The sequence below is a fragment of the Colossoma macropomum genome, unplaced genomic scaffold (genome assembly GCF_904425465.1).
Source record: "Colossoma macropomum unplaced genomic scaffold, Colossoma_macropomum, whole genome shotgun sequence".
NCBI lineage: Eukaryota > Metazoa > Chordata > Actinopteri > Characiformes > Serrasalmidae > Colossoma > Colossoma macropomum.
This window is the reverse complement of record NW_023494802.1, coordinates 39001974-39025519: the sequence shown is the minus strand read 5'-3', so window position 1 is coordinate 39025519 and position 23546 is coordinate 39001974. Positions and strand designations below refer to the sequence as shown.

Genomic DNA, 23546 nt, shown 5'->3' with positions numbered 1-23546 from the left:
GATGCACAGACTGCTGACCCGCCGCTCCAGCTCTATCTTTCAGCGCTATCGTTCCTAAATCAACCAAAAACGGTAAGTTCCTGCAATACCATGGCTACTGCTGGTTTCTTTGCCTGCTCAGAGTGTGGCATGTTTAGTTTAATCCCCTTTTCCACCTCTAGCGATAATGATAGTGGCTGTGTTTGTGCTAAGTGCCAGCTAGTTAGCTCCCTGGTGGAAAAGGTGGACCAGCTAGAGGTGCGCATTCGGGATTTATTAAGGGACAGACAGCGAGATTCACCGCTAGCAGCCCTGGGTGCCTTAGGGAGAGTCAGCACCCCCTCAACTCCAGCATTAGAGCCCTCACAGCGGGGTGAATGGGTGACGTCTCGGCGACATAGCCGGAAAGCTAAGGCTAATGCTAATGCTGGGGCCAAAGCTAGCCCACCAGAACACCACGCTCCTCCGATTCACGTGTCAAACAGGTTTGCCCCGTTTAGCGAAACACCCGCTGAGGAGCCTGTTAAAAGTGCTCTGGTTATAGGAGACTCGATCGTTCGACACGTGAAATTAGCTACTCCTTTAGGGGTGCCAGCAGTAACAGTTAGCTGTTTACCGGGAGCCAGAGCGCCGGACATTAGCGGCAACCTTAGACTGTTAGCTAATAAGAGATATTCGAGGATAGTCATCCATGTAGGGGCCAATGATATTCATCTGCGGCAGTCTGAGGTAACTAAGTGTAACATTAGAGAGGTGATTAACTGGCCCAGACGATGTCCGATGCCGTAATCTGCTCTGGTCCCATCCCAATGCGGCGCGGCGCTGAAGCCTACAGCAGACTCTCAGCGTTAAACTGCTGGATGTCCAAGTGGTGTTCGGAAAATGAAGTGGGCTTTATAGATAATTGGTTACATTTCGAGGGCAAGCCTGGTCTTATAGGTAGGGATGGTGTCCACCCCACGCGGGAGGGTGCTGCCTTACTTTCTTGCAGCATAGCACATAGTCTTTTAGTTAGTCGGCAGAGTAGTGTAAACAGCTGCTGACAATCCAGAGCCGGGACCAGGCCGCAGACAGACAGGCTAAACCGACCGTCTGTGAACCGCCTTGAGGCGTCACCTAGGATCCACTATATTGAGACTGTGTCTTTGCCCCGAATTAAATCAAAATCTAAATGTAGAAAAACTCAATCAGCCTGCTTCAATAACCTAATCAATATTAAATCATATTTAGATGATAGCAGCAACACCTCAGTTCTAAAATTTGGGTTATTCAATATAAGATCACTAAACTCAAAAGCAGTCATCATAAATGAAATAATAAGTGATCATAAATTTGACATTTTCTGTCTCACTGAAACATGGGTTAGACAGGATGAATATTCAGCACTAAATGAAGCCACCCCTATAGGCTATAATTATGTACACAGCTCAAGATTATCAGGCAAAGGAGGTGGATTATGGGTAATCGACCAGAATACCCTAGATATCAGTCAGAAACAATGTGACACTTTCACTTCTTTTGAGGTTCTTTCCATCAACATTACAAATCTGGCCACAAAAAAAGAACACATTTTCATTATTTAACATTTACAGACCACCAGGACCCTACTCAGAATTCCTAAAAGAATTTAGTGATTTCGCTGCAAACCTAGCTGTGTGCAGTGATAAAGTAATGATTGTAGGAGATTTTAATATCCATTTTGAGAAGGCAGATGACCCACTAAAAAAGGCATTTACTTCAATCCTAGACTCTGTTGGTATTACCCAAAATGTAACAGGGCCTACACACTACTGTAGTCACACTTTAGACTTAGTTCTGACACTTGGACTTGACATAGACAGGCTTAGTATCCTACCGCAAACCTCAGTAATCTCTGACCATTACTTAATTTCTTATGAGCTATGTCTCAGCCATAATATATGTACGTCCCCTCGCTATTCTACAAAGCATGCAATAAAACCATTTACCGCCCTGCAATTCATAGAAAACCTACCAGAACTAACAACCCTAGTCTCCACTCCATCAGACCCAATGGAGCTAGATGTACTAACCGACTATTTAGAAAATACCTTTCGATCTACTTTAGAAAATGTGGCGCCACTTAAAATCAAAAGGATAAGACAGAAAAAGCTCACCCCATGGTACGATGATAAAACCCGTACCTTAAAACAAACAGTACGGAAACTAGAGCGGAAATGGTGATCAACCAAGCTGGAAGTGTTCCACTTGGCCTGGAAGGAAAGCCTTAGAAATGCTCTCAATAAGCCTCGCTCAGCATATCTGGCCTCGCTGATTGCAGTTATTAAGCCTCTGATCAAGAAACCAAACCTTATTGTCTAATTACAGGCCTATTTCTAACCTACCATTTATATCTAAGATCTTAGAAAAAGCTGTAGCCCAACAACTTAGTTCATATCTACATAAGAACCACATATATGAAAAATTCCAGTCTGGATTCAGGCCACATCACAGCACTGAGACAGCTCTAGTTAAGATAACAAATGATCTTCTTCTTGCCTCTGATCAAGGCTACGTATCCCTGTTGGTACTACTTGACCTCAGCGCAGCTTTCAATACGATAGACCACAATATTCTCCTAGAAAGATTAGAAAACATGGTTGGAATCACAGGGACAGCCCTATCGTGGTTCAAATCTTACTTAACAGAACGTTATCAGTTCGTAAAGGTAAATGACTTATCTTCCAATTATTCACAAGTAAGATCTGGAATTCCGCAAGGCTCTATTTTAGGACCATTATTATTTACATTATACATGTTACTGTTAGGCACAGTTATAAGTAGCCATGGCATTAACTTTCACTGTTACACAGACGATACGCAATTATACATATCAGCCAAGCCTGATGACAAATACAGGTTAAAGAAAATAGAGGACTGTGTAAAAGATGTGAAAGGCTGGATGTTACGTAACTTCCTCCTTCTAAACAGTAACAAAACAGAGGTTCTCCTTCTGGGTCCAAAAGTGGCAAGAAATAAATTATCGGATTTAATTTTAAATCTCGCTGACTTTCCAGTTATACCTGGTTCAGCAGCAAAAAATCTTGGTGTCATACTTGATCCAGATTTATCATTCGATCAACACAGGCAGTATCACTAGGACAGCTTTTTTACATCTTCGCAACATCGCCAAAATAAGAAATGCCTTATCGCTGCATGATGCAGAAACATTAGTACATGCCTTTATTACTTCAAGGCTAGACTATTGTAATGCACTACTGTCAGGATGCACCAGCAGGAATTTAAGTAAACTTCAACTAGTTCAAAATGCTGCAGCCAGGGTTCTCACTAAAACTAGAAAATTTGATCATATCAGTCCAGTTCTATCATCACTCCACTGGCTGCCTGTTAAATTCCATATTGATTACAAAATTCTTTTATTGACGTATAAAGCCCTACGTGGGCTCCTGAGTACCTGCAAGACCTTATTTCCCATTATGAGCCACCACGATTACTCAGATCACAAAGTGCTGGCTTTTTAATAGTTCCCAAAATTCAGAAGGTTTCAGCTGGGGGAAGAGCCTTTTCTTATAAAGCCCCCAAACTCTGGAATGATCTTCCAGAAAATGTTCGGGACTCAGACTCAGTCGCGATCTTCAAATCTAGGCTGAAAACTCACTTGTTTAGTTTAGCTTTTGGTAGTTAATGTTCCCCCTTGGATAAAGGCAGCAGATCCAGGGGTCCATGGACACAGGGAATTATAGTAAACTGAGACGCTGGTGCTGTCGTCCCGTCGCTCGCACGCGATCACTCAGGTTTGTGGATGGTGGAGCGGAGGGATGCCAGATTGTTTCAGGGTGCTCCCGTGTCTGTGTGTCCTTTTGGTTCTCTCCATTTAGTTAAGCTGTTATAGTCAGATCTGCCGGAGTCGTTAGCTACACTCTGGAAATGTTCACATTCTCTGTTTTACATACACTCAAACAGAACAAAACTAATTCCATCTCCCTACCTTTTTCCGAGTAAACGACTGTCCACCTGCCAGACGGACACTGACGGATGATTGTCTGCGGAGCTCTCCTGCTATCCGCTTCAGACCAGTTGCCCACGCCCCAGTCGCTGCCACTTGCACAGCTACCGCCACTTGACTTGGACTAGCTGCCCACTCCCACTCTACACTGAAGTTTTCATGGACTCCTAACTACTACTACTACTACTACTATTACTACTATTAATATTAGTAGTATAATAATTTTGTAGGTAGTTTGACCAGAGGAGGATGGGTCCCCCCATGTGAGCCTTGGTTCCTCCCAAGGTTTCTTCCTCAGCTCTGAGGGAGTTTTTCCTTGCCACTGTCGCCCCTGGCTTGCTCACCTGGAGGATTTACATTTCATGATAAAACTTTGTTCTAAATGGATTTCTGTGAAGCTGCTTTGTGACAACATCAGTTGTAAAAAGCGCTATACAAATAAATTTGACTTGACTTGACTTGACTGTTTTATTTATGGACATACCTATAAATGTGTGCTTACCAACATTTTGATAAGGTAAGTTAGCTCAGTTTGTCAGAACACCCCCATAGCCCACCTTACTTTCGTGAAACTTAGCAACATCAAATTGATGTGCAGTAGCTTTAGCTTGCATGTAGCAATATTAGTATGAAGACTCTTTAGCGACCTCATTATTCAGAGGATCCAGTGATATTCAGGAGAAAAAATGTACACAGGACAGAACAGATCCGGTCCTGAACATTTATATCTAACACAAGGTGCAACAGAGGAGATTTTTCAAAAACCCCATTCATTCTGGCCATAGAGGAATCAAGCTTAGATCCCGAGTTCCTAATATGGGCATTACATGGACTACAGAACGACACATGAGTACAGTGGTCTGTAGACAGGCTGAGCAAGACAATTAAAGCTACAGTATCTCTGAAAAAGGGGTTCATTTGTTTTGTGGGTGAGTGAATGATACATTTTCATGTCTGATAAGACAATAAAAGCACAGATGAGGTAAAAATACCATCTAAAAGCAGCAAAAAGACTTTTATATAACAAGGAGGACAGAGCAGCACAGCTTAGTGATGAAATAGTTGAGATTACAGGAGGAATAATAACAGGGAAAGACTAGATAAACAAACAGAGCAGTATAAAATATTCTCACTCCCACTTTATATTAAGCATGTCTAAATTGTGTAGTTACACATGAACAACACGTGAAACAACAGTATAATTACTAGTGATGTAGTCACTGTTACAGATGGATTACAGCAGTGCTTCTGTAATTACACATGTATTAACTTCAGCTTTGCCTCATGTATTTACACAAGTGTATCCTGATAGTTGTAATAACATTCTTCCTCATGGAACTGCATATTTCTAATGTATTTTACTTTGTGGCAGCACTTATACAGCATCAGCAGATCTCCACTTAAGATGTAACATTGATATAATTAGTTAAATGTGTTGATTATATTTCCCCAAAGCACTGTCTGTATTAACACCCTGTGATTACACAGTATCTACATAATAATTACACAGGAAGTGTACACTAATTTTAAAATAAGACTTTTACATAGTAACTGTGAATAATTAATGATTAAGGACAGATTATGAAGCAGCTACTACTTTTCCCAGTGTATCATATGTCATATGTATGTTATATGTCATATAAAGTTAGCCTAAAGACGCTGCCTCAGTCATGATTTAACAGTACCTCAGAGATACAGATGAGAAATGTATTGAGTTTCTTCTGTTAAAGTCAATTCAAAATCAGTGTGAGAATTTGGAGCAGGATTAGTGTAAATTGTGGTTCCATAACGAGCACTCAGTCCAACACTGGTGACCATCTCTACTTTGGAATAGACTCTGTAAAAGCACACTAATCAGATGATCAGTGAACAGGCTGTAAAACACTCTTACCTGTGACCTCCTGTGGGTGGGGCTAGTCTCCTACCTGAGTGAGGAACTGTCTCTGATCTGGGAGCAGATGCTGGTTTAAGAGGAAAAGGGAGAGGCAGTAGGACAGAATACAGTAAAGATATTTGTGCTTCATTCAGTCCAACAGGCTCAGAGCTGTACTAGGATCAGCTGAAAGGGTCTATTCAGCACTGCTGTGACTAAAATATGTAGTTGAACCAGATTGTTGATTATCCACCTCAAGCAAAATCATGAGATAAACTGAACAGGACAAACTGGTTCAGAACAGAGCGAGAGAGACTCTGAGCAGGTCATCATTTTATGAAGAGAGTGGAATAAACCTTATTCAGAGGAAACACAGTGAGTATCTGACTCTGTACTGGAGTTTCTGAATCAGCACTATAGACACTGTTAGCTCAGAAAAACATCAGCAGTTAACATGAAATAGATCAGACTTGTAAAAGCTTTTAACAAAAGTGTTAGCAGGAAATAAACGAAGAATGTCATCTGTCTGTCTGTCTGTGATGAGACCAAACTGAAAAATGGAAAACTGAAATTTTAGTCAGTGGAGACAGACAGTAGAATAATAGAGCTCCTCAGTGTTTCTGCTAAACTGTGAGAAAATGGGTGTGTGATCATTATAAAATTTGAATCTTAATAAAATGCAGAGAGTTTGGACTTTAACAGCTAAAACAATGAAAGCAGCAGAGATTTGACTTCTGCAATAGTTGAACTATAGCCAATGCACTTACACTAGTAATAATGTGCTGTTAGAATAGCAACTAAAGTATTTTAATTAAATGTATTGTTTTCCCAAAACCGAAAGAAATAATAATAAAATGTAATGTACAAGGATAAACTACAATAATTCTAAAGTCAGTAATTAACAAAAGAGAAGGATAATTTACCTGAAAGATATGACCAACTGTGCAGCAGTACAGGATACATGGACACCTTCTGGGGCCAAATCTTAAATGGATTAGAAAACAAATAGAAGAATTTTTAATTTAATCCTGTAGTATACAGGAAGCCAGTGTAAGGGTGCCGAAATGAGAGTGATGTGGTCCCTTTTTCTATCTGCACAACCCAGATCTGTATGGAAGTCGATGATAGAGTGTATGAAATTAACTTTCATTTTCTTAATTTTCCCAATAGAAAAACTGCTTAAAATCCTCACAAATTTTAGGGGAGTCAGTAGTGAAGTGGGCTGGTGGTTTCAGAACAGAATTTATAGTACAAAACAATACTCTGGGTTTATTACAGTGCCTGGAAATAATGTTGGCAAAAAGCTTTCCCTAGCCATTCCAGCTGCATTCTGGAAGGCAGATAGACAGCCCTTTAAAATTTCATAGGATACCTGAAGTTCATCTTTCATCCATTTCCAGTCCGCTTTCCAACATTCTCTTCTAAGAACGTGAGTGATATCATTTAACCAGGGCTGGGGTTTAGCCCTAGCACACACAGGCACATTACACTCTAAAGGGGTCATCTTAAAATAGGCTTCAGAAAAGAGACTGGCAGTGTTTGAGTTGATGATATGATAACACTGATTCATAGTGCTAGTACCAGTGGCTTTCCCAGGCAATGACATATAAAAAATTACCTTTTATAATCAGTAAACCCAAAATCTTCAATTTCAAGGTTACTGATGGTAAAACCATAAGATACAGTACGATCAAGAATATGACCATGATTATGGGTGGGACTACTGATAGACTTTACTAAACTGAAAGAGTCCGGAAGATGCATAAATTCTCTGACCAAAGGTTTACCAGGGCAACAAACATATTAAATATTAAAATATCCCAAGATCTAGCTGTAGTGGCAGTAATCCATGCTAAAAAATTAGAACATTCATAAATAAAATGACTGTTATATTAAAGTGGTCTGTATATAAGTGCACACATAAGAGGCTCACTGCACTTTAATTTCAGTAGTTACACTTCAAAACTAGTGAAATGATCAATTTGAAGAGCTTTACATTTAAAGCAGTTAATAAAAACCATGGCCAATCTCCCTCCCCTTCCTGTAACTAGAGGACAGCTTAAAAAGTTATAGAACTCGGCTATGGATTGAGAGCTTCGATCCCAGCTGATAATAACTGATATATACTGACAGTGTGCCTTTAAACAAGACAATAAAGCCAAAACTGATCTTTTTCAGTGATCTGAACTAAGTAGGCATTAGAGTGCATTGTATTTGTTTAAGCCCCTATGGAGCAGTGTTTAGTTTAACCACTAGAGTTCACTTTTTATTAAGACTTTGAATGCAGCCTTTGTTTTAGCTGTAACAATGCAGTATTTACATTACTTATTTACAATAAGATCCAAGATGGCGCAGCAGACGGCGACACTGGTTGGGAGCTCCGTCGTGTTCTGTTTGTTTTTGTTTGTTTGTACTGTTGCATGTGAACCAGTCTCACTCACATACAGCACAGAAGACGTGCTGAACATCAGGCAGTCCATGCCACAAGGCATTTTTCCTGACTTTTCACTTTCCGACTGTTTTTTGGACATTTTGGTGAGCGGAGCAGCTGCTCTCTACAGCAGGCACAGACGCAGGCGGACACGCAGGCGCGGGAAGCGCGCTGGAGCGCTGGTTAAACTCCGACAGCGCGGACTTCGCACACCGCTCCCCAGCATTCATATGGCGAATCTTCGCTCCTTAGGGAACACAGTTGGACGAGCTTTCCCTTCTAAACAGAACAAACAAGGACTTCTCTCTCTCTGCTGTGCTGTGCTTCACTGAGTCTTGGTTCACTGAGTCGACCCCGAACAGCGCGCTCCAGGCTTTAACCTCTACAGAGCGGACCGCTCCGCGGAGCTCTCGGGCAAGAAGAAAGGCGGCGGAATCTGCTTTTACATCAACCAAGGCTGGTGTACAGATGTCACAGTGTTAGTGAAAACATGCAGCCCTAACCTGGAAACACTCTTCATAAACTGCAAACCATTTTATTGTCCGAGGGAGTTCACGTCTATTATACTCGCAGGAATCTATATTCCACCCCAGGTGTGCGTGCACGAGGCGCTGCGCGCTCTCGCAGATCAATTCACCAGCGCGGAGCTCAAACACACAGACTCTGTTTGTATCATTTTAGGGGACTTCAACAGAGTGCAACTCACCAGCGAACTGCCTAAATACAGACAGCACGTTACCTGCCCCACCAGGGAGAGTAATATTTTAGATCACTGCTACACTGTGTTAAAGGGGGCCTATTGCTCTGTTCCACAAATCAACCATCAACCGTCTGGAAGTGCCTGCAGAATATCACCAGCTACAAAAGAACACCCTCCCAGACAATAGGTGATCGTCAGCTGGCTGATGAGCTTAACACCTTTTACTGCAGGTTTGAAAAACCCAGCTCCACACACCCATTCAGCACAAATTCACACCCTCCTGTCATTCAGCCTGCCCTGAAGATCTGCGAGAAGGACGTGCACCGACTCTTCAGGAGACAAAAAGTGAGGAAAGCACCAGGTCCAGATGGTGTATCACCCTCCTGTCTGAGGGTCTGTGCTGACCAGCTCGCGCCAGTGTTTACAGCACTCTTTGACAAATCACTGGAGCTGTGTGTCGTACCATCCTGCTTCAAACGCTCCACCATAATTCCAGTCCCCAAGAAAGCAACCATCACTGGATTGAATGACTATAGACCCGTTGCTTTGACCTCTGTAGTCATGAAATCCTTTGAGAGACTGGTGCTCTCACATCTGAAGAACATCACAGATCCTCTGCTAGACCCCCTGCAGTTTGCATACCGAGCAAACAGGTCGGTGGACGACGCAGTGAACATGGGACTCCAACTTATTCTCCAACAGAAACACCCAGGAACGTATGCAAGAATTCTGTTCTTGGACTTCAGCTCAGCGTTTAATACTATCATCCCAGGACAGCTACACAACAAACTACTACAACTCAGCATGCCAACCCCCACCTGCCAGTGGATCACCAACTTCCTCACTGGCAGAGAGCAGCAGGTGAGGTTGGGAAAGTTCACCTCAAACACCCAGATCATCAGTACAGGCGCTCCACAGGGCTGTGTCCTCTCACCATTGCTCTTCTCACTGTACACGAATGACTGTACCTCCACGGACCCCTCATTCAAAATCCTGAAGTACGCGAATGACACCAAAGTCATTGGTCTCATCCGAGACGGTGACAAGTCTGCTTACAGACGAGTGGTTGATCAGGTGGTCCTTTGGAGCAGCCACAATAACCTGGTGCTGAACACAGCAAAAACAGTGGAGATGACAGTGGACTTCAGGAGGAGCCCTCCAGCCCTGTCAGCACTCACCATCCTGAACAGAACTGTGATGGCAGTGGAGTCCTGCAAGTTCCTGGGCACAACAATCACCAGGGACCTGAAGTGGGACAACAACATTGGATCCATCATCAAGAGAGCCCAGCAGAGGTTGTACTTCCTGCGTCAGCTGAGGAAGTTCAACCTGCCCCAGGAGCTGATGGTGCGGTTCTACACAGCCATCATAGAGTCTGTCATCACCACATCCATCACAGTGTGGGGCAGCTCAGCCACCAAGCATGACCTCCACAGACTGCAGCGCATCATCAGGTCTGCAGAGAGGACTATTGGAGTTAAGTTGCCCACACTGCTGGAACTGCATGCCTCCAGAACCAGGAAGCGTGCAGAGAAGATCTCCACAGACCCCTCTCACCCCGAACACCACCTGTTCCAGCTCCTTCCCTCAGGCCGGTGCTTCAGCCAGATGAGGATCAGGACATCCAGGCTACAAAAGAACTTCTTCCCCCAAGCCATCACTCTCTTAAACAGTTTAATCTTACACAAAAAACAATATTCCAGCTTCAAACTGCACTTTTATAATAATGGTATATAGTATCTGAGTCAACTCCATCCTCTGGAACTGCTGCCTCAACCAGTGTTTTATTCTAGCATCTTACTTACCTGCCTTATTACCCCACTTATCGGACTGTTACCTCACTGATCCCTTTCTCTGCTACTATACACCCCTTTAACTGCTGCTGCTCTCAGCACTTTAACTTTAGAACAATACTTGCACAATGTAAGGTTTACAGGTATGACTGTGTGTGAGTGTGTGTGTGTGTGTGTGTTGAGTGAGTGATGGTAGGAACGTATGTTTTATTTTATTTTTATTTTGTTATATTTATTTTGTTATATTTTATTTTATTCACTATGTGTAAATGTCTGTCTGGTACTGTGTAACCAAAACCAAATTCCTTGTATGTGTAAGCATACCTGGCCAATAAAGCTTGATTCTGATTCTGATTCTGATTAGTCACTAGAATGCAGTCTTTATTTTAGCCACTAGTGTGGTATTTATGTTAGCCTTTAGAGCATGGCGTTTATTTTAGTAATTAAGATGCTGTATTTATTTTAGTCAGTATAATTCAGTCTTTATTTTAGCCACTAGAGTGTGGTGTTCTTTTAGCCACTAGAGCACATTTTTATTTTAGCCACTACAGGGCAATATCTATTTTAGCTTCTAGAGTGCAGCATTTATTTTAGCCACTAGAGTGCACTATTTGTTTTAGCCAAATGAGCACAGTATTTACTTAAGCTCTAGAATGCAGTACTTACTTTAGTTACTAGAATGCAATGTTTATGCTAGCCACTAGACTACAGTTTTTATTTAAACCACTAGAGTGGGGAATTTTTTCCCTCCAATTTTCTCCACAGTAATTTAGTCGTTTCCAATACCACCCACTAGTTAGGCCTCCCCCAATCACACAATACCACCTAGGCTCTAGGAGGGTGAAGGCTAGCACAATCTTCCTCCGAGTCCTGTGAAGCTCCAACACATCTTTGGACAGTTGAATGCGCTCGAAGGAGAATGTTAACCACCTGTTCTGTTACATTAACTAACAGATACCTGCACTATCTATCATCATGCTGTGTGATGGGGGTGTTGAGGGCATTCTACCCACCCAGAGAGCAAAGCCAATTGTGCTCTCTTGGACTCCCAGACACAGATGGCTGTAGCACCACCAGGGACCGAACTCACAATCTCATGATAATAGGCCCAACACCTAGACAGTTGCACCATTGGGCAGCCTTGGGAATTTATTTTACCTACTAGATTTAGGAATTTATGTGAAACACTAGAGACCAATATTTCATTTAGCCACTAGAGGGTGGTCTTTATTTAAGCCCCCAGATTGTAGTCTTTAATTAACCTGTAAGAGCTCAGTATTAACTTCAGTCAGGAGAGTGCAGTATTTATTTTAGTCAGAAGAATACAATCTTTATTTTAAACAATAGAGTGCAGTATTTACTTTAGCTACTAGATGGCAATATTTGATTTAGGTAGTAAAGTACAGTATTTATTATAGTAACTGGAGTACAGTTTTTATTTACCACACTTTTTATTTTCCACACACTACACATATACTACACACACACAAAGATATGCACTTTACACTTAACACATTACAGATTACATGCACTCACACATTAAACACAATGTTCTTGTAATGTAAATCAATGGAACTAGACTTTTTTCCAAGTCATTTTGGGCCGTTTCTTTTGGTCCATTCATCATGAAACTTACACTCAATGGAAAGAGCAACAGGTATTTTCAAACTCTGTCTAAAACTGAAACACAACAAAAATGGAGATACAAGCTTTTATACTCTCACATATTACACACAAACATAGCAGTCTCTCTTACCTCTCTCTCTTTCTCTCTACCCATTTTTTCTTCTCTTTCCTGGTTTTCTCTCTCTCTCTCTCTCTCTCTCTTGCAGTGAAACTCAGCAGTTCTGTTTAGTGAAGAGAGGAGCATAAAGAACTTTAGGAGAGAAACCTGGTGATTCTTGGTGAACTCTGACCTTTTAGTGATGAGAGGATTAAAAACAGTTACTGTAATTAAAAAAAATCACTGAAGTACAACAATATTGTCACTGTCCAAAGAAAAAACATTTATCTCCATCTTATGCAATATTTACTTTTCTACATCATTTAAGCAAGGCAGCTGTTCATTGCATTGGATGAAAATTTATGACTGATCTATGAACCAATGAAAATGTTCTAAAATTGCTTTGAATAAAATCTCTTTATATTAACTTACACTGAAAGTAAAGAATGTTGTTGCCTTCTCCTGTGAAGTTACTGTTTTTGAGATGTTTTTATTTGGACATTGACAATACACTTTCTGTATTGATGAAAAGAGATTTTTCAGTTAGAAGATGGGAACTTCCAGGTCGACTCACACCAGTCCTGCTCAGACCAGCATGACAGCTCAGACAGGAGGAAACGTCTGTGCTCCTGTTCTCCATGGAAACAATATTCAAGGCTCAGTGAATGTAACCATTATTCAGGGAGGTGAGTGATGTAGTGTAAGAAACTGTGTGTAAAGGAATGGATCTGTTTGTCTGGCTGAGAGTTTTAGGTTATATATAATATAACCTGACAGAACCACTCAGACGCTCACGGTTAAAAAGAACATAAAAGGCTTTACTGTTTGATTTGTCAATCATAATCATTGTCAGGAAACAGGCACAGGTCAAATCCAGAAAGGGCAGCAAGTAAAGACACACAAACATAACAACAGGCAAAAACAATCGAAAAGGGGTCAAAATACAGAAGATCAGTCAAAACCAAAAAGCACAGGAAACAAGCAATACCTCACACTGACGGTTCTAAAAGCCAGGGCTTTATACTAAAGCTAATGAGTGGTCAACAGGTGTTGCAGATTAGTATTCAGGAGAGCGAGATCTGTGATTGGAGTGTGCTGGAGTCAGGTGATCTCCCAGAGGATTCTGGGAGATGGAGTCCATGGAAACCTCTGAGCCATAGGGATGCTTGACTATAAGCTGTATATGCACTGATGTGATAAATTATTTATACATCAGTGTGTCTATGTTATTATTTTAGAGGTGGTATACAGAAATACAGTTCACTGATTGCGATTAGTTTTAAGCAGCTTTAATAAAGTGCTGATATTTCCAGTTATCTCTCCTCCAGGTCAGGAAGTTTCTAGTTCCAGCACCAGTACAGTTCAGGCTGGAGGTTCTCCTGGTGCTCCTGCTCTCACTGAAGGTAACGTCTTAATGTACACATCACTAATTACTCACTACTTATTCATGTACAAGTTCTGCAAATAGGCTTGTTTTCTGTCATGTTAAACATAAACAATATTAACAGGGAATATGTGTCATTGACAAGCCTAACATAGATTTTAAAAATAGAAAATGCATAATAAATATCATTACAGTGGTGGTAATCAAGAATCCCATGTTCTCTCTGATTTCACAGCTGAAACCAATGTTTTTTTTCCCCCAAACATTGAAGTCCAATGTACATTAGAGGAAACAGACATATGCACATATTTCCAGATCCACCAGTTTCTAATTGATAAACTTAAGAGAATTAATGAAAGAGATTCCACCTTTATGAATGAGCTCTATACAGAACTCTACTTGAAACATTTGCAAAGATAAAAAAAAAGAAATGTATTGTCTGTGTTTATTTCTCAGGTTTGGTCACTGTATATAAACAAAAACTAGAGAAGAAATTTCAGAGAATTAATGAAGGAATCTCACAGCATGGAAGATCAACCCTTCTGAATGAGATCTACACAGAGCTCTACATCACAGCGGGAGGGAGTGGAGAGGTCAATGATGAACATGAGGTCAGACAGATTGAGACAGCATCCAGGAGACCAGCAACACAGGAGAAACCCATCAAATGCAATGACCTATTTAAAGACAAACCCATCAGAACTGTTCTGACTAAAGGAGTTGCTGGAATTGGAAAAACAGTCTCTGTGCAGAAGTTCATTCTGGACTGGGCTGAAGGAAAAGCAAATCAGGACGTCCATTTTATATTTCCACTTCCTTTTAGGGAACTGAATCTGATCAAGAAAAAGTTCAGTCTGATGGAGCTTCTTCATCACTTTTTCCCATATATAAAAAAACTAAGATCAATAGACTGTGATGCTTACAAAGTCATGTTCATCTTTGATGGTCTGGATGAGTGTCGACTTCCTCTAGATTCCCAGAACAATGAGAGCTTGTGGGATGTAACAGATTCAGCCTCAGTGGATGTGCTGCTGACAAACCTCATCAAGGGGAATCTGCTTCCCTCTGCTCTCCTTTGGATAACTACTCGCCCAGCAGCAGCCAATCAGATCCCTTCTGAGAGTGTTAACCTGGTAACAGAGGTACGAGGGTTCAGTGACCCTCAGAAAGAGGAGTACTTCAGGAAGAGAATCAGTGACCAGAGCCTGGCCAATAAAATCATCTCACACATGAAGTCCTCAAGAAGCCTCTACATCATGTGCCACATCCCAGTCTTCTGTTGGATTGCAGCCACTGTTCTAGAGAGGGTGTTGGGTGGAGCAGAGAGTGAAGAGATCCCCAAGACTCTGACTCAAATGTTCACCCACTTCCTGATCTTTCAGATCAAACACAAGAATAAAAAGTACCATGGGAAATGTGACACTGATCCTCAGCAGACTAGAAAGATGATTCTGGCACTGGGAAAACTGGCTTTCCAACAGCTGGAAAAGGGCAATCTGATCTTCTATGAGGAGGACCTGAGACAGTGTGGCATTGATGTCAGAGAAGTGTCAGTGTACTCAGGAGTTTGTACTCAGATCTTCAGAGAGGAGTTTGGGCTGCACCTGGGGAAGGTGTTCAGCTTCGTACACCTGAGTGTCCAGGAGTTTCTGGCTGCTTTATATGCATTTCTGTCCTTCATCAGCAGAGATGGAACAAAACAGCTGACCACTGATCTCTCTGGTATTTTCAGAGAGGCCAAAATGTCAGACTTTCTCAAGTCTGCAGTGGACAAGGCCTTACAGAGTGAGAATGGACACCTGGACCTTTTCCTCCGCTTCCTTCTGGGCCTCTCACTGGAGTCCAATCAGACTCTCTTACAAGGCCTACTGACACAGACAGGAAGCAGCTCTCACAGCAAAGAGGAAACAGTTCAGTACATCAAGGAGAAGATCAGGGAGAATCCCTCTCCAGAGAAATCCATCAATCTGTTCCACTGTCTGAATGAACTGAATGATCATTCTCTACTGCAGGAAGTTCAGACTTACCTGAGTAGAAAAGACTACAAATGTCTTGATGGACTCAAACTCTCTCCTGCCCAGTGGTCAGCTCTGGTGTTTGTGTTGTTAAACTCAGAAGAGGAGCTGAATGTGTTTAACCTGCATAAATATGACAGATCAGAGGAATGTTTTCTGAATCTGCTGCCAGTGATCAAAGCATCCAGAAGAGCTATGTGAGTATTTCAGTCATAAATGTGTTACTGCACTGTTTATTAATTTAATGTAAGACTGGATGATTTTATAGGTTAGTGTGTCTGTGTCTGTGTGTGTGTGTGTGTGTGTGTGTGTGTGTCTGTGTCTGTGTTTGTGTGTGTGTCATAGATAACGTTAGTTGTGGTTCTTCACAGTCACATCATTATTAAATATAAATTCTCTGACACAAAGTCAATAATAATAACCGCTGTGAATAAATGAAACACAGTAGACAGTCAGACTATTTACAAGGTAAACAAGATAAACAGCTATTTGCAGAGAGAGAGAGACGGAGAACAGAGAGAGAAAGAACACAATCAATCAATCATTAAACCTTTATTTAACCTTGGAGAACATTGAGGGTGACCCTCATTTACAGTGTGGCCTAGTCAATATAGAGAAAAGGAATTGATAATCTGTAAGAACATATCAAATAATAAAAAAGTAAATTTAATAATAAAACACTCACATCAGGTAAGTATAAAGAAACACTAATAATAATAAAAGCACATCCAAAGTAGAAGAAATAACACAAAAAGTTAGAAGTTATCAAAATTAAAAGAAGACAAATAAAACAAAAGGAGAAGTCTAGGCTATATTCATTTTAATCCTCTTAAGTTTGAGAACTTCTGTATGGAAATTAAGACTGTAATACAAGTATCTCCATTTCATTGTCTCAAATAAACAACAAGAAATGAGACTTTTAAAAATAAAGCTGATGCTGCTTTTCTAAGGCTGAGCTATTTTTGACTATGAACAAATACTTGGAACACACATCACAATAGTAAAAGCTTAGTACAAAGAACCTCGTTGATTTCATCGGCACCACCATTTCAGAACAAGCCAAAAAGGTAGCTAAGCTATAGGTTAATATAGAAGGTAAACGCTGCTTTCACAGATGCACAAAACGACTAAAAGAAACTACTTTTAAACCATTTACATTGTGTTGAAAGTACATACTTTGGATTTTCAGAAGAACAACTAAATGCAGAAAATATACACAAAAAAAGTTTGGATCTGCTCCTGAACAGAGTAGAACAGATCTTTTGTTAAGCTCAGTTAGCATCCGCATTTTCCATGTTACAACTTCACCAAAACACACTTAATATAAACTATAAAATGACCCACTGCTCTATGAACGTTGTAATGTTAAACTACTTATAATGTATAAAAGAGCGTTTCATACCTCTAGAATGATAAGGAAATCAACACAAAAGTGAAGTATCGTGAGCCTGAGGTGCAAGGTTTATTCTAAACCTTTTCCCCGACCCAAGGTTTCCCCGTCGACTCAGCATAAGAGCGCCCTCTACTGGGTGAATTAAATATACCCCTTTAGACTTGAAATTCTGAATGATTTGACACTCTCAGCAAAAAATAAACAACATTGTACTGTAAACAAAATTCAATAAAATCAAGTCAAATAAATGACTAACAAAAAAGAATATGTGAAGGTCTCTATTTTACTGAAACCAATAACACTTTATTTTTTCAGTCCTCTACACATACAGTAGATGGGTAAACAGGATTTATTTCTATATAGATAACAAAGCTTCTGTCCATATTTACCGATCAATTTATTAATATGGGATTTAAAAATGAGTTTATCATCCAGCTATATGCCACAGTATTTATACTCTGTATAACTCTTTCAATGTTGGATCCTGTCAGGGTAGTGATATTTACAGAATCAAAATCAGTATTAGTAGATCTGGAAAATAGGATGAACTTAGTTTTCTAGCATATAAAACCAGGTTGTGTTTACACAAAGCAACCGTCTGCATTGTAGTTTCCTTATCGCAGCACAAACAGAGTCAGCTGAACAGTATAAAACCATGTAATCTGCATACAGGTGTACTTTGCAGTCTGAGGCAGAGGCAGCAAGTTCATTAACTTATATATTGAACAAGACTGGGTCCAAAATTGAACCTCATGGTACTCCCTTTCATATGGTCAAAAAATCTGACTTGTAATTACACAGTGCTGCACATTGTTGTCTGTCTGAAAGGTAGATTGGTAAAATCATTCTTTTCTAAGTTTCTTAAAAGAAGAGTGTGATCAACTGTATCAAAAGTCTCTAATAAATCAATAAAAATGGCAGCACAATGCTTCTTCCTGTCTATGGCCATATAGATATCATTTAAAGCCAGTGTGGTAGCAGAGATGGTGCTGTGTCTTTCTCTAAAGCCAAACTGATAATCAAACAGGATAGAATTGTTGTATAGAAATGATTTAAGTTGACCATTTACTAGAAATTAAGATTTTAGCCAAACAGGACAATTGGTCTGTAGTTATTTATATCTGCTCCCTCACCTCTTCCCAGATACTGGGAATTCTGTATGATAAAACAGAGAGATGAAGTGTTATATAGTAATAATAGTAAGAGATTTAGCTAGTATGCTTGTAGAGAAGGGCTGGAGTGCAAATAGAGCATGGCAGTAGAGGTGATAACAGTTTGACCTACCAGAATAATTTGAGCAGAATGTGTGTCAAAAACTGATCAGTTCCTTCTTTTATTGGAGCCAGGTGTGAAGGTATAAAATGCAGCTAAAACATCTTGAACCTCTTTCCACTCACGGAATTGGTACAGAGTGAAAAACAGAATTAGCACAGTCTTGTATAAAAGCAGGCTTGTGAAATCCTTTTCAGCAGTTCTGTTTTCTGAATTTTTAAATAATTACATCCCAAATGTATTACTATCTTCTTCACTGAGTCATATTTCTTCAGAAGACATGGGAGCTGCTTTGTAATGCACCAGATTTTTGCACCAGAGATGGTGTGAATTACGGCTGTATGGTGCTTAACCTTTCTGATGATTGAGTCACCTACTATGAGAGTGGATGGAGGAGGGTTGTGGGTTAGTCAAGGCTCAGGTGGGGTAAGAATATGGGTTCATGGCTCAGTAAACAGTGGTGGCAGGAGACAAGAGGTCAGTGCAGTAGAATCTTGGGGCAGGGAACAGCAGTCAGGCTGTCCATGTAGGAGCTGTGAGGGGGCTCGGCAGGGCGGCCATGTGGAGGTGGAGGTGGAGATGGCCAGGGGAGGTGGGCAGCAGTTTGGCTGCCCAGCCATGTCCAGGTGAGAGGTGGAGAGGCGGACCCACTGCACAGTGGTGTTCCGGGATAAAGCAGGGGGAAATTTGTGACTGAAGAGCTCACTCAGATGTTCTGCACTGATGACTGTTTGTCAGCAGAAATAGTGTCTTCCAGCTCCTCCAAGGTGGACCTTTTGTGGAATCGGGTGGCAGGCAGAGTGCCTGCGACCATGCAAACCCTCACTTGCAATGGACCATGGCTCAGCCTGGTGTGGCGTGGAGCAGCACATCTCCCTTGCCTTGGGTTTAGCTCCTAGCCAAGGCCAGTTATCCTCATCTTGGACAGCCATAGCAGCCGCTCGGGGAAGACTGCCATCTAGCCCGGTGCTGATTGAACAACCAGCAGGGAGTCGAGGAGAGCACAGAAAGTCTTCCTTCAAGCTCACAAATCTTCTGGCTCAGTCACGCACAGCCATTACATCCAGCTGAAGAGCTAAGGGGAGGCATGGCCCAAAAACAATTCAAAGGTTAAAATAAAATAAAATAAGCAGACCATAGTTTATGGTAGTCTGGGGAGGAGTTCCGATGGATAAGAATTTAGCACATAAAACAAGGCTGGGTTGCCCAGTTGGGCTAAAAACAGGCTAAAAACAAAACAGCTTAGCAGGAGTGCAAGGCACTCTGCTCTGACACTGTAAATTATTTGCCTGTTTTCCATTTGAATTTATTTTAATACTTTACATCAAACAGAATGTGTCACACTGCATTATAAAAAGTATAACTGACATCAGATGCATATTCTCTCTCAGTTCTCCTTATGATAAACTTTATGAAATGTAATTGTGTTACAGGTATTTGTGTAAAAATTGGTGTGTCTCTAAGTGTTTATTCATGAGTGTGTTTGATTTTGTTTGTGACTGCATGATTATGCATATGAGTGTGTGTGAATGAGTGTGATATTCTGTATGTATTTGAGTACTTGATAGTGTTTTTTGTGTATATCTGGTAGTGTGTTAGTGCATGTGTGCGTGTGTTTGAGGCTTTGTGTGATTGTCTGTGATGCTGTGTATATAATTGTGTGATTATGTGTGTGTTTGTATGTGAATGTGATTGTGTGAGTATATGTGTATGATCATGTGTGTGTGAATGTGTGTGTGTGTGTTTGCACAAGTGTGAAAGCTTGATAGTTTGTATGTGTGTTAGTGTATGATTGTGTGTGTTTGTGTGTATGAGTGTGAATGCTTGATAGTGTGTGTGTGTCTGTGTGATGTCATTCTTCTGATGTGTTGATGTGTCATTTCTCTCCAAGGCTGCGCTGCTGTGATCTCACAGAGAAAAGCTGTGCAGCTCTGTCTTCAGCTCTCAGCTCAAACTCCACCACTCTGAGAGACCTGAACTTGAGTGACAATCAACTGCAGGATTCAGGAGTGGAGCTGCTCTCTGCTGGACTGAAGAATCAACACTGTAAACTGGAGATACTTAAGTAAGATCATCACTGTATCACTGTGTATGTCTGTGTATGAATATGTTTGTGGTGTGTAGGTCACTCACATCCAAACATTCACAGAAAAAACTCAGCAACATCTTTAAACAGAGAGTGAAAAGTTGAAGCAGAGCGAAAGAACTGAGACAGAGAACTCAATGAAGTACTGAAAGAGAGAACAGTGTCGCTGTATGTAATTGTTACATATTTTTGTGTAAAAAATGTGTGTTTATGAATGTGTTTGATTTATTGTGTGATTCTTTGTGTAATTGTGTGTGACAGAGTATGTGTGAATGAGTGTGTGCATTTGTGTGAGATAGTGTGTTTGGGTGTGGGCATGTGTGTGAATGCTTGATAGTGTGTGTTAGTGTGTGACAGTGCATGTGTTGGAATGTGTTTAAGTCTATGTGTGTGGTTGTGTGTGTGTGTGAATGTGCGTAAGTGTGTGTGTGAGTGTGAATGATAGTGTGTGTGGTGTGTGTGTGTAGGAGAGAGTATATGCATGACTGAAAGTGTGTGCATGTGTGTGTGTGTGTATGTGTGATGTCAATGTTCTGACATATCATTTCTCTCCCAGACTTAGGTTCTGTAATCTTACAGAGAAAACCTGTGCAGCTCTGTCCTCAGCTCTCAGCTCAAACTCCTCCAGTCTGAGAGAACTGGACCTGAGTGACAATCAACTGCTGCAGGATTCAGGAGTGGAGCTGCTCTCTGTTGGACTGAAGAATCCACACTGTAAACTGGAGATACTGAGGTGAGATCTTCACTTTAACCTAAATACCACTATCCACTAGCCGATTGACCAAAGGCTCATCTTGTAAAAAGTTGAGCACATCTTTGTCCATTCATGAAGCGGAATATATTTGTTAATAAACAACTGTTTGATCCACCACTAAAAGCACATCTTCTACTGTAGCTTCAATGGCTGGGATGCATCTAATGCAAGGGGCAGAGAGGCTGCTATGGCCCTCTCACCACACAGAGGCAACACTCGATACAGTGAATACCAACAGTCAGAGAATAAATTTAAAGGGGATTATGAATAAGAAAGGAAAAATGTGAAAACTCTCCAGTCATCACACCACAGCTCCCTCACACAGCTGAACTCCCAGCATACAACAGAGAGATAGATAGATAAATAGAGAGAGAGAGCAAAATGAAATATAGAGACAGAGAGAGCACACAATGAAATGCAGAGAGAAAGAGAACACAGTGCAATAGAGAGAAAGAATACAATGAAATAGAGAGAGAGAACATAATGAAATACAGAGAGAGAGAGAGAAAGAAAACACAATGAAATACAGAGAAAACTGAGAGAGGGAGACCACAATGAAACTGAGAAAGAACTGAGAGATAACAGTGTGTGTCTATATATGTAATTATATGTGCTACATGTTTTGTGGGTATTTATTTGTGTGTCATTATGTGCTTGCTTGTGCATGTTTGTGGGTGTGAGTTTAAATGCTTGATAGTTTATGTGTGTTTTTGTGTATCTGTGTGTGAATGTGTGTATCAAATTCTGTGGTGTGCATGATTATGTGTGTGTGTGTGTGGGTGAGTTTGTGTGATTTCCATCTTCTAATGTATCATAATTTCTCTCCCAGGCTGTATAACTGTAATATCACAGAGAAAAGCTGTGCAGCTCTGTCCTCAGCTCTCAGCTCAAACTCTTCAAGTCTGACAGAATTGAACCTCAGTAACAATAAACTGCAGGATTCAGGAGTGGAGCTGCTCTCTGCTGGACTGAAGTATCCACACTGTAAACTAGAGATACTGAGGTGAGATTATTTCTGTATAATTGTGTGTGATCTAAACAAAGAGAGGAGAGAGAGAGGAAGAAAGAAAACAATGTGAGTAGAAAGAGAAAGAGAGGCAACATGCACAGATTAACTGAGAGAGCAAGCCAAAAAATGTAAAGAGAGAAAGCAGAGAGACAAAGACAGACAGAATAGAGAGAGACAGATACAAAGAGAGAGAACAAAGACAGACAGAAAAAGAGATAGACAGGCACAGAGAAAGCAAGCCAGAAAAACAGAGAGACACAGAGACAGAGATGCAGCTAGAATTTTTTGTCCTAAAAATGTTTTGAGAATATTACCATGCAAAGTTCCATTAATGTTTCCAGCTTTTTTGATTGTCTTTTTGTTCCTAGAATATTCTTTTTAAAGGTATGATAAAGTTTTTTATAAACATTCTAAGAATGTTTAGTGATAATGCTCTTACAACATTATGCCCAAACATTGTTTTAGTGCAAAGTTTTTAATGCTCTCAGAATGTTATTATTTTTAAAACCATTCTGAAAGTCTTTTGTGGTAACATGCTGAAATGGTGCTGCTGCTGGACTTTCATTGTGCTCAGTCATGGATGGTCCACCTCCATTATGCACCCGCATTATGATAAAATATTAATTAAAATCGGAATAGTTTTAATTTACCAGAAATCTTTTTTAAGCTGTGGCCAACAGCAAAAAGTCACTGTTGGTCGGTGCTGCACTCTGTCTATTGGTCTCTAATCTGAAGGGTGTATTACCTATTTATGTCTCTACACTGTAAAAAATATTTCACTGCTCCTACTTAAAAATATTTGTAACTGTGCTGATTTTTTTATTTTTTTTTATTTTGAGTTTTAATAACATAAGATTGCCAGATAACCAAACTAATCAAAAAACAATTTGGTTCAAAAAACTTTATCATGTTAACTATCCTCTTATAATATTTACTAGGTATGAGTTTTTAACCTGTTCCTCTTGCTGTTCATTATGCGAAAGTGACTGCAAATATTTAGCTGAAACAGATCGTCATTAATTTACTCAACTTACACCATTATAAAGCTCAAGATGAATTCTATGAGTTCAGACCATGATTTCAACATGTGGTGGTAATATGAGAGAAGACTGTGTGTGTGTGTGAGATGTCATTGTTCTGATGTGTCAT

General features: G+C 40.6%; 1 protein-coding gene and 1 pseudogene across 1 annotated transcript in view; both read left to right on the top strand.

The window, feature by feature from the left end:
- The first annotated feature begins 90 nt into the window (after positions 1-90).
- LOC118822931 lies at positions 91-2260 on the top strand (annotated as a pseudogene).
- Positions 2261-6134: 3874 nt separating this feature from the next.
- LOC118822254 (NACHT, LRR and PYD domains-containing protein 12-like) overlaps positions 6135-23546 on the top strand; it is a 69486-nt gene continuing 52074 nt past the window's right edge. The window contains exons 1-7 of the mRNA XM_036591199.1: positions 6135-6212; positions 13017-13170; positions 13813-13887; positions 14325-16080; positions 20440-20613; positions 21191-21367; positions 22218-22391. Of these exons, the coding sequence (XP_036447092.1) occupies positions 13035-13170; positions 13813-13887; positions 14325-16080; positions 20440-20613; positions 21191-21367; positions 22218-22391 (2492 nt within the window). The 5' untranslated portion in view covers positions 6135-6212; positions 13017-13034. The remainder of the gene's footprint in view (positions 6213-13016; positions 13171-13812; positions 13888-14324; positions 16081-20439; positions 20614-21190; positions 21368-22217; positions 22392-23546) is intronic.